The 13,932-nt window shown below is 54.5% G+C and overlaps 4 protein-coding genes across 4 annotated transcripts; 2 read left to right on the forward strand and 2 right to left on the reverse strand.

Moving 5' to 3' along the window:
- Window positions 1-842: 842 nt before the first annotated feature.
- Ppp5c (Serine/threonine-protein phosphatase 5) lies at window positions 843-2,760 on the forward strand (the record flags this gene model as incomplete). The annotated part of the gene is made up of 4 exons (XM_032026569.2): window positions 843-1,132; window positions 1,179-1,883; window positions 1,944-2,133; window positions 2,188-2,760. 4 exons carry the CDS (start codon window positions 843-845, stop codon window positions 2,758-2,760), a joined length of 1,758 nt encoding a protein of 585 aa, XP_031876967.2.
- Window positions 2,761-4,583: 1,823 nt separating this feature from the next.
- Window positions 4,584-5,230, reverse strand: CGGC5_v017143 (uncharacterized protein; the record flags this gene model as incomplete). The annotated part of the gene is made up of 4 exons (XM_066153785.1): window positions 4,584-4,648; window positions 4,689-4,743; window positions 4,807-5,050; window positions 5,106-5,230. 4 exons carry the CDS (start codon window positions 5,228-5,230, stop codon window positions 4,584-4,586), a joined length of 489 nt encoding a protein of 162 aa, XP_066006879.1.
- A 914-nt stretch (window positions 5,231-6,144) lies between these two features.
- On the reverse strand, window positions 6,145-7,611 carry CGGC5_v017144 (uncharacterized protein; the record flags this gene model as incomplete). The annotated part of the gene is made up of 3 exons (XM_032026567.1): window positions 6,145-6,524; window positions 6,573-7,411; window positions 7,472-7,611. 3 exons carry the CDS (start codon window positions 7,609-7,611, stop codon window positions 6,145-6,147), a joined length of 1,359 nt encoding a protein of 452 aa, XP_031876965.1.
- A 4,035-nt stretch (window positions 7,612-11,646) lies between these two features.
- On the forward strand, window positions 11,647-12,259 carry CGGC5_v017145 (uncharacterized protein; the record flags this gene model as incomplete). Its single annotated transcript, XM_066153786.1, has 2 exons — window positions 11,647-12,175; window positions 12,234-12,259. 2 exons carry the CDS (start codon window positions 11,647-11,649, stop codon window positions 12,257-12,259), a joined length of 555 nt encoding a protein of 184 aa, XP_066006882.1.
- Between the last annotated feature and the right edge of the window lie 1,673 nt (window positions 12,260-13,932).

The raw sequence follows: 13,932 nt of genomic DNA on the forward strand, positions 1-13,932 counted from the left end.
TCTAGGAAAATAATCTGATCCATCTCCTCGAAGCATGTTTGACACTTTGCGCTGGCCAATAAGCTCAACAAAAATCCTCCTCCCGCATGAAGCTGCCGGCATACAGGACACGTCCCTCCGCTGAATTCAAGACACCGATTGATGCTCGTAGCGGAATACATGTCCGCACCCCGGCCGCTTATTGTGGCTGGTTAATCCAACGGCCTCCGGAAACGCGGGACTGCCAGGTTTGATTCGCAAACCGTCGAGGCTTGTAAGCATATGCCGCAGCGTCAGCCGCTCCTGCTGCTAGCGGTTACTATTTTCGACCGGTGAGGCAGCATCAAGGCAGAGTTATTGGCTGTGATCGTGATGTATGCGCATCCCACTACTCAGCGCCAGTGTCTGGGTTCAGGATATGGCAGGTACGCCGCCGGCACCAGTCAGTTGCAGCTGCATCTGCGTCTTTTGGGATACGCCAGCCATGGCTCAGTGCAGCTCCACTAGAGGAATTACCGTTGGTATTCACTACGATCAAAACGACGTGCATACTGACGAAGGCAAATAGCGCATGGTCGGCCTCCTGCAGCAGAAAAAGAACTGACGTATCCTCCCCCGCACACGAAGAATAAGACTACTGTCGGGCGCGGGGTTTCCAACGTATTTGGAGCCCATATGAGAAATACCCCATACTCTTTGCTCTTTCCCTGCGCTCTCTCCGTTCTGGTAGGACCTTACCTTCATATCTCCTGCCCTATTCTTCAGAGCTTGCAAGGCAGCCCTTTTTCAAGACTGATCCGTCAACGACGAAGCTCCACAGGATTCCACCACTTCTGTGGTCATGGATGTCATGGATACCAAAGATGTTTCCAATGTCAATGCGATCACAGCACTTTTCCGAAGGCTTCAACAGGCTGCGGAGCGAGCTGATTCCCGCAAGGGGGAGACCCCTACCGACCATCAAGGTCACCACCGATGGCAAGTACAGCCTGCGGGTGGATCATGTCAGCGATATTCTTCTACTTTCAGTGAATGATGAGCGGATCCCGAAGAGATGGGGAATACCCAAAAAGACTGACGGGAACTCCGAAGAGACTCGACTTCAGGGGAACGCGGCAGTCAAACAGCAGGATTGGGGACGAGCTGAGCGTTTGTAAGTGCACCAAGGCCACTGTAAACAGCTTCTGACGATTGATGAGGTATTCCGATGCTCTCTCGTTCGCCACGACCGTCGCGCAGGAACAAGCCGCACTGCTTAATCGCTCACTGGCCAACCTGAGACTTGGACGCCCCGAAAAGGCGCTGGTCGACGCCCTCAGAGCCCGACATGGCAACGAATCGACCGAGAAAGGCTTGTTCCGAGAGGCCAAGGCGCTCTACGGAATGGAGCAATTCAACCTGTGTTTGGAGAAGTTGCAGCAAGTGGTTGACCTGAACCCCAACAACCAAGACGCAAAAACGGAAGTTGAAAAGGCGACCCGTCGGATTCGCGAGCAACAGACTGGGGAATATAAATGGAAGCAGATGCAGGAGCAGGCCAGGGCTACTCCACCGCTGATCGACTGCGCGACCTTCTCCACTCCAGTGGAGGTGCGACCCTCGCCAGGACGCGGAAACGGGCTCTTCACGACCAAGGCTGTACAGGCCGGAGATCTTCTGCTTTGTGAGAAGGCCTTTGCATACAGCTACGCCGCTGAAGACGACGCTGTCGGTCGCCAAAATGTCAAGATATTGATGAACTTGGGTACCAAGAGAATGGCTATGGGCGGACAAGCCAATCTCGTTACCACGATCGTCCAAAAGCTGCACCACAACCCCCAGATGGCTTCGCGCTTCGTGGAGCTTCACCGCGGAGACTACTGTGTTGCCGAGCCTTCTCCGGCAGAAGAGCCACCGGTCGATACGTGAGTCAATGATTTCGTGCTGCTGTTGCCTGTCCCCTGTCCCCGCGCTTACCCTCTCAGGTTTCTCGTTGAGAGGATCGTCAGCCTGAACTGCTTCGGCGCACCAAGATCAAGCCGTCAAAATATGGAAAATCCCCAGAAACAGGCAGCCACCGCGTACACTACTTGCGGCGCCTGGACCATTGCGTCCCACATTAATCATTGCTGTGTCAGCAATTGTCGTCGCTCTTTCATTGGCGACATGATGATTGTGCGAGCCACCAAAGACATCGACGCCGACGCAGAGTTGCTGATCCGTTACCAGCAACCCAAGCCTGGCGACGATTATCAAGCAGCGCAGAAATGTCTAGAGAACTGGGGCTTCACCTGCCAGTGCAGACCGTGTGAGGACAAGAAGTCAACCTCGGCGCAGACGTGGCAGAGACGCCAAGCGCTCCTTCGGAACCTGGTACGGATTATGGAGGCTTGCGAGACGCCAGCCCAAGAGTCTCAGGCTGAGCGGCTCCTCAAGCAGCTGGATCAGTATTACCCGGAGAGAGAAGGGGCGTTGCGCCTAGAACTGTGGGAGTCATATCTCGCGCTTGGACAGAAGCGATTGCACAGAGGTAAGGCTGTCGACGCTTTCGAGCTGACGGTGAAGGGCCTCGAGGCTCTGGGTTTCGTGTTTGTGGCCTCTCCTCTCAAAAGGGTACGCGGCAGGCTGGAATTCGAGATCAAGGAATGGGGCCAAATCAACGACGACGTATTTTTTGCTTTTCGTACGTTGCTCCATGCGGCTCAGGTTATTGCGCCCCAATTGTGCGAGGTGCTGAAGGGTCATTCACGGATCGTCTATGCCGTATGTGTTGGGGAGCAGGAGACAGCCGTTGATTTGTAAGAGGAGTTACGGTAACTTGACCCTGATTTCATGTGTGCACAGCCGAATCCTCGAGAGCATGCATGAGGAGAAAGTTGATTCCTTCTTGGTTGTTGATACTCGGAGGCCCTCTGCCCATTATTGGATGAACCCTTCTCAATAGATGATGGTCCATTTGAACGTTGGCTCCATTAGATCCTCGGCGGTTATAAGAGCCAGTCCCTGACAGTGTTTCATCAAGTGCTAATTTGATCGACCGCTGTTACTGCGTACTGCGTCCCACCCTCTGAACAGTTGCTTCGGCCCGTGGCTGAGCAATGTCCGCAGCTCCCACGGCCATTCGCGCTCCAGTATGCAAACATGCCGAGCAGTGGCGTTTCGCTGGACTTGTACTGCAGACGGCGTATCACTGTAAGTCATGATGGAGGCGTATAGAGCCTGTTGAGCATTCGGTCGACGTGACACTACGCAAGACTCAAGCCAGTCTGTAGGGCACGCCGACAGTATCACACCTTTTAATACATTGCAGTTGCTGGGTCTCGCCACATTGCGCCGATCCGCGCTGTTTGAGACAGATTGACAGCACGTGGCAATGTCGGGAGGCCGGCCCCTCAGTTACATAATGGCCCGGCACATTTTCATCGAAGGTTTGGTGCACGGGACATGTTGTAGGTGGCTGCAGCGCAGTCTCTCGGCCCTAGCTAGTGGAGGCAGCAGACGTAGTCAGTAGTCGTATGTCGGTCCAGAACACGAGGGTAGTCGGGACCGACCTGGTTCACGGGGGTGACAGCAGGCTAGTGGCTACCGAGCAGGAGTCGAACCAAGATTACTGGCCCTAGGGACCGGGCCGTGCCGGCCCCTGTCCCATGTATACTGGCGCAGGTAGCCCTTGGAGCTTTCGTGGGGAAGCCGTTATCATTCGGCGGCTTTGTTAATGTATGGTACTGATGCAATCGACTAGAGTTCGTTAGGCCCAGTCAGTTAGTGACACCAACACTCTCGGTGCCTTCATCTGTTGCGTTTTACGCGGCACCCACCCTACCTGCTTAAGCGCAGTTGGGACAGGAAGCATGTATGCTTCGAAATCGTCTTGGGGTATCGGCGCGAGCTGCGCGCGCCTCGCGCTACCTCTTTTCGCAACGGCCATGGCTCCTTCTGACAAGCCCGCATACACGCGCCCCTCGCCAGGCACGGGCTTCACTCCCAGTTTGCCCCCAGTTTACCATCGGAGTAGTCTTCATGCCGTTCGTCATTTCCACCGTCCATTGTGTAGTATATCCTCGAATTGTAGCGTTATCTATTGTCCTCAAACAGCAGGGATGCTGAATCCATCGTCGCCTCGCAAATGACGAACCAGTCACAGAATGTCACGGCTCCGGACACCGCACCACATTCGTCTCCCTTCCTCCGCTGGTAGTCCTCGCAGTGAGGTAGGGTAACAGGCCTACATTAAACCATGATGACCCTCATAGAGAAGATCGCGCCTCGAGCAGACTGTTTGCTGAATGTAGCATGCTGCTAGCTAGTTCCCAATTTCTCGCTACTCGCCAACCATTCTGTCATAAAACGACTTTCCGAGGATGATCTCAGGTCTGCAATGCTCTAGCACGAGGCATTGCAAGTCAGTGTGCGGCCGGACGTTAGCCTGTGTCCTAGTGCCGTTTCAGCTCAAGGATACCTTCCCTATGGTTTGAATTGCCTTTCCACTTTCAAACGTAGCCCATACGGTATCGTCGTCATTGTGCCTCTCAACTACCAGCCCCAGCCTACTTGCTGCACCGATAGACATGATGCTTGTTTCTAAACCTCTCATCACTGTCGCCGTTGCTGATATAACAGTCCCATCAGCGGACGTGACGTATCCAGTCGTAGCTTGAGTCGTTGTACTGGGAAAACCTTGAGCCTTGGGCTGTGAAATTGCGTCCGGTGTTGTGACATGGCCGTCTCACGGCCATCGCGAATCGTTCGAATTACTGGGGGCCGAGCTTCTGCCTCGCTGATCGACTGGCACCACAATGAGCACACCGTGTTCGGAAGAAATTGAAATATCCATCTTTGATTGCATACCGTCATTGTCTCCAACGAAGATTCAGATGATGATGGTGATGATGGAGAGCGTTGTCGAGGCAGAAATCCAGTCTCCGCTACGCTATGTCCCAGCCGAATGAGAGCATCAATTCCTGACTCCTGAGCGAATATGGAGGACGCTGCCATGGACCCTCTTTGGACGCGCTGGTCGGCCTTTCCCAACCGGCTCTCGAGTAGCGCGATGATCCGGACCTGATTCTTGATGACTTTCCTCAAGAAATCCCTGTGAGGCATTGCGTCAGTCCCCAAGCACGCGGGTGAGGCTGCATGGTGCTCACATGTCTTTCTGCAATCTCGTATTCTCCCATCTTGCTTCGTGAACATGACCATCAGTCGTGGAAGTAGAGGCTTCTAACTGAATCGCAGACACCAGCAACTGCAAGCATGTCTGAACGAGTTCCATCTGTGGAAACGGCATCAGGAATGACTCTCTATGCCGAAGCCACTTGAAAAATCTGACGACCGTGAGTGAGCTCTTCGTAACATCAACTAGGCGATCGATAGCTGCGGAAAGATCGCACTGGATGAACGTTGCCTCTACCTCTATCCCCTCCAGCACACGACTTTTCAACGTATAATCAAGCGTTGGAGAACGACAACATTTCTCACCATGGCGCCTGAGTGAGAGCTGAGCCGTTCCAATGGAGTTCCAGAACATATCATTCTGATTTGCCAGCCGTTCCAGCTGCTCGGTCGGGACTCCAGCACATTTTGAAAACTTATAAAGCTTGCGTGAGAACTTTTTCCCATACCCGACTAGCTGACAGATGGCAATGCAACTGCCGAGTATCCCGATGACCTCGGCCATCCTGGTTCAATACAGAGGCCGGTGGATTTTGGAGGAAGCAAGGTGTGTGTTCCGTTCTGGACTGCTCTGTCTCTTGGTAGACGTACGCGGTGTCCCAAGTATTCATGGTCTCATGCCAGTGATGCGCAAGTAAGGCGTACGTCCCGTGACGAGTCTTTTTAGCTCCAGAGCAGGCCTTGCAGGATGAACCTGAACAAAAGTACAGTGAGAACCGGGGCTGCATTACGCCGCGTGTGCAAGCGATGTGAGGCGCACCGAACCGATACACAAGGCGGACAAGCAACGAATCAATCGCAGCGGCGATCCGATCAGCCTTCCTCCACATGCCGTCGTTTTCATTTCATCATTAAATACCTAAAGCCTGATTCGGTGACCTTGCGCTTCCTGTTGTATGTGGCATAGTAAAGCACTCTTCTGTTTGCAACAGTACACAGTCGCAGCACTCCCGCGCTGCATGTCTGCAAAGCGCATCAACCTCCAAACCCGACACAATGAGTTTGATGACCTGCTTAAAGGCGGAGCAGTCCAAGTTTGCTGAGCGTGAAACCTTTTTTGACTTGGTTCAGCCCTGTCTCGAGGTGACGGAGACATATGCCCGAAAGCTCGCAATTGCCTGAGCCCGATCTATGACTGGCGAATGTATCCCACCGAGGCGTTTGGAAATCCGTGACCGCTTTCTCAAGCGCGTTGATTCCACAGCCTAAGAACGGTGCGCAGGGGACTGGGTCCGTGAGGTTGTGCTTTGCCTTGTTCTTCGCCAGTGCGCCAAAGAGGGCGGAAGAACATTCGAAGTCACATCCAGTGTCCCCACGACATAGAGAGGAGCTCAGCGCGTCCAGTGTTCTCAAAATACCTGCTACGCCATCCTGCCTTCGAAAGTCGATACGATCTGCCAAAATGAGAGAGCGCACGCACAGCTGACATTGGGCGTACAAACTTATCAATCTTTCTGGAATGGATAGTCCCAAAGTCGGGAGCGGACCTTTGCTCTCTGTGACAGCTGTCTTGGTGATGGCCTGGAAGATGTCATCTCGACGAAAAACGACTGACACGAACAACCAGAGTACCAGCTCGCGGTTACACTGCGACGGCAGTTGTTCCTGGAGGCTGTCGATCCAAAGGGTCGCGAAGAATTTGACGGTGTCGTGGCATTTGTAGTAATCAACGAGTACAGCGATCTTGGCGAGCTGTTCCAAGTCGACACTGCGGGGGATGTTTTTCGTTCTGGCATGGAAAATCTGCATCAGAATGAGGAGAGCGTCGGCGTCCCAGTCCGCTGCCTGTAAATGCCGACGGCCATCCTCGGAATGCACCAAAGTCTTTGCCCACAGCTCGCTGAGTGCCTTTTTGAAGTAGCGTGATGAAAGACTGAGATGTCGCGATGAAACGACGAATTTGACGGTCGGGGCTGTAGAGACTGGTTCGTCAGTCTGGATCTGCTCGCAGGTTAAGGCCGGAGAGCGTGTTTCGGCTTCTGATATTTGCGCGCTTTCCAAACCGTTCCCAAAGACAGACGAGTCGGCTGCGACCGGCGTTCGGTTGACTTCGACTCCCACGAGCGGGGTCTCATTTGTTTCAGGCCCGTTGATGGTCGCAATTGTCGCGTGCTCCGACGCTTTCTGCTTCTTTTTCTTCTTCTTATCTTTCTTGCTCTTCGTGCCCATCTGTTCCATTGCGTCTGTTTTCAAAATCGAAACCGACTCCCACGAGACCAGCATGCCTCTTGTGGACCCGCTGCCGAGGTATTTTTCAACATGCGTCCGATTATCGGGCTCGCTGTACCTAGCAGTTAGCTCTGACCTCCGGCCTCGGTCTCGGTGCACGGATTAGGCGAACCACAAGTCTAGTCCCTGAAGCCCAGCGTCCGGGCAATCATCCCATGGGGCAAACGCCTCGTTCGGATTCTCTAGGACGAGCAGCACGTCTCCGTCAGGATCAAAGCACGTGGTGACGCTCCCCAGAGCCACGTTGTGCATGAACGGTGTTGCTGAGCGCGGTGCGGAAAGGCGTCGTCATGGTGTATGCCAGGCACAATGTGGCGTTGCAAACGACCGTGCGTCGAGTCTGGTGGATGGCTGGAAGGTCTCTTAAGCTGTCACTGGCCTCTGTGGGAGCCCTGTCCGCCCCCGCCCTACAGTATGAGCAGACTGAGTGACATGTATTGATACGTGAACCCACCCACCACCCTCAACCCCCACTCCACCGCATCGTACGCGGGCGCTAATACCCAAGTTCCTTTAGGAAACGGCGGTGCTCGACGGCAAACGGCCCCTCTTGTGCGATGGAACCTGGCAATGCCTGCAGCACGCAGCGCTCAGACCTGTGCTCTATCTTGACGGATAGGTACCGCCGGGGTCCACAAGGCGGCACATGGCCCGATGAGCTAGCAAGAGCCAGGGACATCGGTTAGGCAAACCTGCACGCCCATGAAGCCGCAGTTGTATTCAGGCTGGCCACGTCTGAAAAGTTCGGCACGCTCAAGGCGCCCGCTGCCAGCGCCATTCGCCCAGACCCCGCACGGACAGCCTGAAAAGCTCCGCTGCACTCCCCGTTCGGGAGCCCGTAGTTGGATTCGTCTTCAAGTCTATTTCGCCGCGTCGAGACGGGGCAGGATGCTCGGAAGCGCGGCTAAAGTTGGCTGCCCTTTACAACCGTAAGAAGACCGGTGCTTTTCCATTCAACGCGCCACGTGGTCGCCGAAAGTTCGTGGAGGAAGAACGCCATACAGTAGCGCGAGAGCGACAGATCCACCTCCTGTTCAAGGTGTTATGACTCGTAACCCCCAACAATGAGTCGGCAAATGATGTCCGCTAGATGCGAAGGTGGCGGCCGAGTTGATTGTACGAGGTTGATTTACGAGCAGCCGCTGTAACGCTTCTCTTCGGACGCCGCACTCCGTCTGGGGTCATGGACTTCCTGTGTTTCTTGGCGGGACCGGCGCTGCAATGAGCCGTCGGGTGCCAGCCCTGTGGAGGCGGGTTCGCTCTGGATCTCATGGAGTACACGACCGGTGTGACGGGCGCAACGCGTGATGCTGGCTACAACCGATGGCAAGGCCGAGAGGTGCTGCTCCCACAACCTAAGAACAACAGTACGTTCAAAGTTTGTGCAGAAAGAGGACGCGACATTTGCTCTATTTTGTACATTGCATAATTGGACGATCGTGAGAAAGGGAATGTCGCCAGGCCCTGCGATGATTCCCAGTTCGACCGGCGTCATTGCACAGACTCTGCAGCACGAGGAGGGCCCAATAGTACGTACGGTATCAAACTCCCTCTTTGCCTTACACCTCATCTATCTGAACTTGACCCACAGGCTGGGCTCTTTATCACTGAGCACGCACAGTACCACCACGATTAGCAATGGGAGAATGACTGCTGTTGAAGCCGGTTCTGGGTACTTTCAAGTAGCCCTCAATTACGCGCTGCCTCTCGCATTGTCGTGCCCCATCCCGACCCCACATTTTGCTTGCAAACAAGTCGCCACAGCCATTACCAGAGGTTTACAGGGGTCCATCACAGCAACTTTCAGCTTCTCAAACATTGTTATTGTTTGCAAAAGAGGAAGTGACATGTGTACATTACTGTACCGTTGAGCCAGCGGGCTAAAAGGCACAATGTTCGGTCAGAAGACCGAACCCCAAGCTACTACATGACCGACCCGTGACAAAGATCGTACATTTGTTCCTGCCTGCGTCTGATCCTGCTGTCCAGAAGCAGACTCTTCTCGGTGCTCCAATGGTGTGTGTACAGTACGCAAGGTTTTGCGCAAGTAAGCCAGGAGCTCGCGACACGCACGAGTTGACGTGCCTACGGGAGGTTCCGAGGACGATTCTTGGGCTTACTCTGAGCTCGACATCTAGGCGGCTTGAGGACGCGCTTATCCGAGACCGTCCGTTGTAATCCGGATGGATTTCGGGATGAAGGGACGAGAGCGCCCGGACCCCATCCCGCCTGTGGAGTGCCGTCGTTCCGCTGAACCAACCGGCGCTCGCCAATTCCGCCGCGGCCGTTGACGCGACATAGTCCAGAATCCCGGGGTGACCTTCGGGGATGCGGCGCACTAGCTATCGCGTGATAGGGTTTCAGCACTACCTAGAAGAGATGTTTGTACGAACAATCCAAGTGCTCGTCTTAGAGGGTCATGATGTATGTACAGTACAAAAAGATTGAATAGCAAACAAATACTGTAGAAAACTATGAAAATAAGAAACCCACAAACAGTCATCACTCCCTAATCAAGTAGGAATTCTCGAGCCGGCCCACGTGAAACCGACATTCACAGACACCAGACCTTCCAGCATTGGTTCGTTGCGCTGACGAGGACGCCAGACCTGTCTTGTCTGCAAGCCGTGTTGGGCTCTACTGACGATGCTCTGTCCTAACCTCGGAAATGCCGTCTTCCCGGCACTCCGTTACTGGCCTAGGCACGCCGAAGCAAGCCCGGTCATGTTAGCTGGGACTGCTCGGCGGATTATGCTGGCCGTGAGCACCTCCGGCGTGGATCCCCCTTGTTTTTGCCGACCGGTCGTTCACATCGCTTACTCCGTCTATCAGGAGCGGAGCCGGTCAGCAGAGACCCAGTTTTCCTCCAATAATCCAAAGTTTATTCTGTGGACTAGATACGAATACTGCCCATACCACTGATTCCTACCGCCGAAGTGCGATGAGGGCACTGTCTGCATTCATGATTAGCGACATAAGCTGCATTAGCCTGTCCAGACTGTCGGGTCGTCTCTGATTTGTCGAGCATGCTTGGTCCAGTAAGTCTAGACTGCGACGACTGTCTCATCCCCAAGGCGGCCGCCCCTAACCTCATACAGCACACAAATCGTCTACAAGGCCCCACCAGGCACGTTTTCCTCGCGAACCTTTCCCCAGTGACGCGAACCCCACATCCGACCGTATACGCCTCTAGACCGCTTCAGGATCGCATTCAGCCCATGGTAGGTGGAAACCGACGTCGTCGTAATCACAAGCTCGCTATGGAAGTAATGCTCATCGTGACGGCGTCCGGCCCTTTCTCAGACGTGTTGGTGCAGCCTTGGTTATTGCCTCCTCTATGCTCCTGGAGGCACAGCATTGAAGAGGCGGCCCAAATTGGCTGCGACGTTACTCCACTGTTGCGTCTGCTAACGCCGTAGCGCGCGATTGACAAAGCTGTCAGGCGATGCTTCCAACAAACCCAAGAAGAATGATTGATTGGCCCAAGACGAGTGCCGCAAATTGGAAGGGTGGGAAGGCTTTGGCCCGCTGCTCGGCCGATTGGGGTTGTTGCTGTGACATACGTACCGCAGGACGGCCGATCGCCAGAGCTTTCGTTGTGCTATTCTTGGGCTTATGTGTCGATTAGATCACTGTACAAGGCATCATGACAGTTGCGTTTTGACTGTGGTCCGGAAAATCCTTTCTTGCACGAGTAGTTTGCCTGGTTTGTCGAGCGAAGTGTGATAATCAGTGCTGTCCACCAACTGTCATCTTGCATGTTCGAGAAGAATGGGCTGAAGAGTTGGGAACGTCAGCCTCCCAACCGGTAGCCGAAGGTCGATGAGTGTCAGCTGCAGGATCGGGTTCTTGGCTGCGCAACGCTTACACACTGTATGACAACGACGGCGACGACGACGGCGACGAGCCAAAGGAGATTCCCGCCCGCGTCCGGACCACCCAACAAGTCACGGAGCTGGTTCGATACATATGCAACCAACAAGCAAGCAAGGAAAAAAGGGGGCAAACCGACCGACCAACACGCCCGATCCTTAAAAAACCCAGTCACTGCCCCTGCCCTGGCGACTTTTCTCGTCAGAGGTCCCGACAGTCTGGAATCGCAATCAAGTGCAGCAGTCTCGTCGCTGTTGGAGTCTGAGAAAAGAGCGCAACGCAGGTCCCAGATTGGGGAGCTGGCTGAGAAGTCCGTCTATAAAATCAGCGGTGTTCTGCTGGCGAGTTGTTGGACGAGAGCAGCACACCCTCAACGCTGCCGACGATACTCAACCTGTGCCGCGGTTCGCCACAATGAATTCTTCGGTTTCTTCGCTGAAAGAGCTCGACAAGCAATGGGTGTCGAGGAACACGGCCTCGCAGAACGACAACCCTGGACGTCTCACAGCGGATGAGATACGGAGAAGAATGAATCCAGCGAGAGCGGCGCAGAGGGCTACGCAGACTGCTCCGTCATTGACTACGGTCGAGCAGCATAGCAACAAGGAACTGGAAGAGGTGTTCACTCGCGAGGACAAAAAGGTCTTGGGCCTTGTTGCTTACAGTACAGCCCTCGCAAGACAGATGTTGTGGGAAAACAGCAGGGAGCTTTCTGCCAGGATCCCCGTCGCACTGGAAGTCGCCATGCAAGAGGCGGCAAAGGAAGCCTCTGTGGCTTTCCAGGTACAGTTCGCTTCCTCTTTGAAAAACGCCTGGGCGGTAATCGAATCGCAACATGAAAAAGATGTTAAGACGGAGGCGGAAGAGACTCACAGACGGCTCAAAGAAAGCGCGGAGAGTAGCGACGGTGTCCCGGAACAGACGATCCGGAAGTATCTGGAAGGTACGTTCACTCGCCGTATTTCGCGGTATGTGTTGACCAATAGCAGGACTGGCTGAAGACAGCTTTCATAGCCGCAAAAAGTAGCCACACTGTCGCCAACAGACTTGGTCCGCAAAGCAGGGGGAATCTGATGGAGACAACCGCCAAGCGCTCGGCGCACAAGGAGGGCGTTGAAATGTATAAAGGACGCGATTACCATAGTAAAGCCCAATGGTTGGCAACAGAATACCAATATGCCGAGCTTGTTCGCATACGCCGTGTTGGCACACCTCAAGAGAGAGTCGGTTCTTCCGACGTGATAATCCGCGCTGCGGTGGGAGGCCCCCTACGGTGGGCGGTTGGTGACAGCGATTCCGGGTAGCCGGGATATGCCTGGCAGCGCTGCATAGATAACGCTGTGGTTCCGCGCATGGCGAGGCGGGTGCTTCGGGGATGTCAGCCTGCATTCCGTGCTGCACTCATCCCGGTAATGGCTTTCATGCCTGACTGCCAATGGCTACTGCGCTTATCTCGATGCGGGAGGTGGCTCGCACCGTCCCATGTTCAAACATGCTGTGAATGTGTCGACCCCAGACGGCCACGGAAAATGTTGGCGCATAAGTGCGCACGGGTGTACGGATACAGACCCTACATGGAAAGGTGCCTCGGGATCTGTGATAGGGCCTTTCGTGACAGTGGGATTGCTCGTGCGCGCGCTGTCGGGACGGGGAGAGAGGACGAGAAAATTGCGTGCAGCTGCGTACATAGTAGCCTGCCACCGGGACGTATCCGGCCCCCCGGAGATGGTTTTCCCGACGACACCGGCAAGATTCCGGTCAGGCCGGGGCCAGACTTGCATGACTTTTTCTAGCCCTGAGATGGTGCCGTCTGGTGGCCTCACGCGATTGAATGATTGAAGGCAAGATAAAACCAAAGCATAGCACTGTGCGTGGAAAGTGGGTTGTCGCGGGCAACTTTCGCGTTTCCCACTGTGCAGTACATACCAGACGATAGCAAAACACATCATTTGTGTCTTCAAAGACTCGGGCTTGCACAAGCCATCTCCTGCGGATATCTGGATCTATTTAAATCGACGTTGTATTCTTTTTAACAAGTACAGCTATCCGGAAGCCCAAAAGCATCGCTGATCTGTGCTCTCAAATCGGCTGCTTCTGAGGAGGGAAACTTGATGATCAGAAACGACGACGTTCCTCTGGAATTTGGTGTGGCTTGTCGGCGGTACTTCGGGAGCCATCGCTTTCCTTCCGAGCGATACAAGATTGCGTGGAGTGTTGTCAAATCTACCAGCAAGCGCGCCTTAGCCTGGAACAAAAAGCCCGAGATGCCAGGACAAATTTTGACGTCAAGGTACAGACGTCGGTAGACATGACATAGGCGGCAGGACAAGCTGGATGTTGTTACCCTACGTTCTGAGGGAACCATGGTGTCTCAGCTGGTGTTAGCACGTGTCATTCGTGATATGAGCAGCTCCTCCCTTACCGGTCCTATCACGGGAATTCTCCCTCCCATACTCTGATGGCGTAGTCATATCGGGAGGCTTCGGCGAGCCAGAAGAATGATCCGCTATAAGCTGAGGACCCGGCATGAAAGCGATTGGAGCACATCTGGCGCCGGCCGGTCCCGGTCTCAGGCTGGCCTCTGAATAGTGGCCATCGAGCGTGCTGCTGTCGGGAGGAGGCACCGACGCCGACCGTGCTCGGTCACCGGCCTGCACCGGCATATCTCGAGGCTGGTCAAACGGTAGATCTGTGACGCTT

This window comes from Colletotrichum fructicola (assembly GCF_000319635.2).
Source record: "Colletotrichum fructicola Nara gc5 chromosome Unknown KSG_Nara_v1_contig11, whole genome shotgun sequence".
In the NCBI taxonomy this organism is placed as follows: Eukaryota; Fungi; Ascomycota; class Sordariomycetes; order Glomerellales; family Glomerellaceae; genus Colletotrichum; species Colletotrichum fructicola.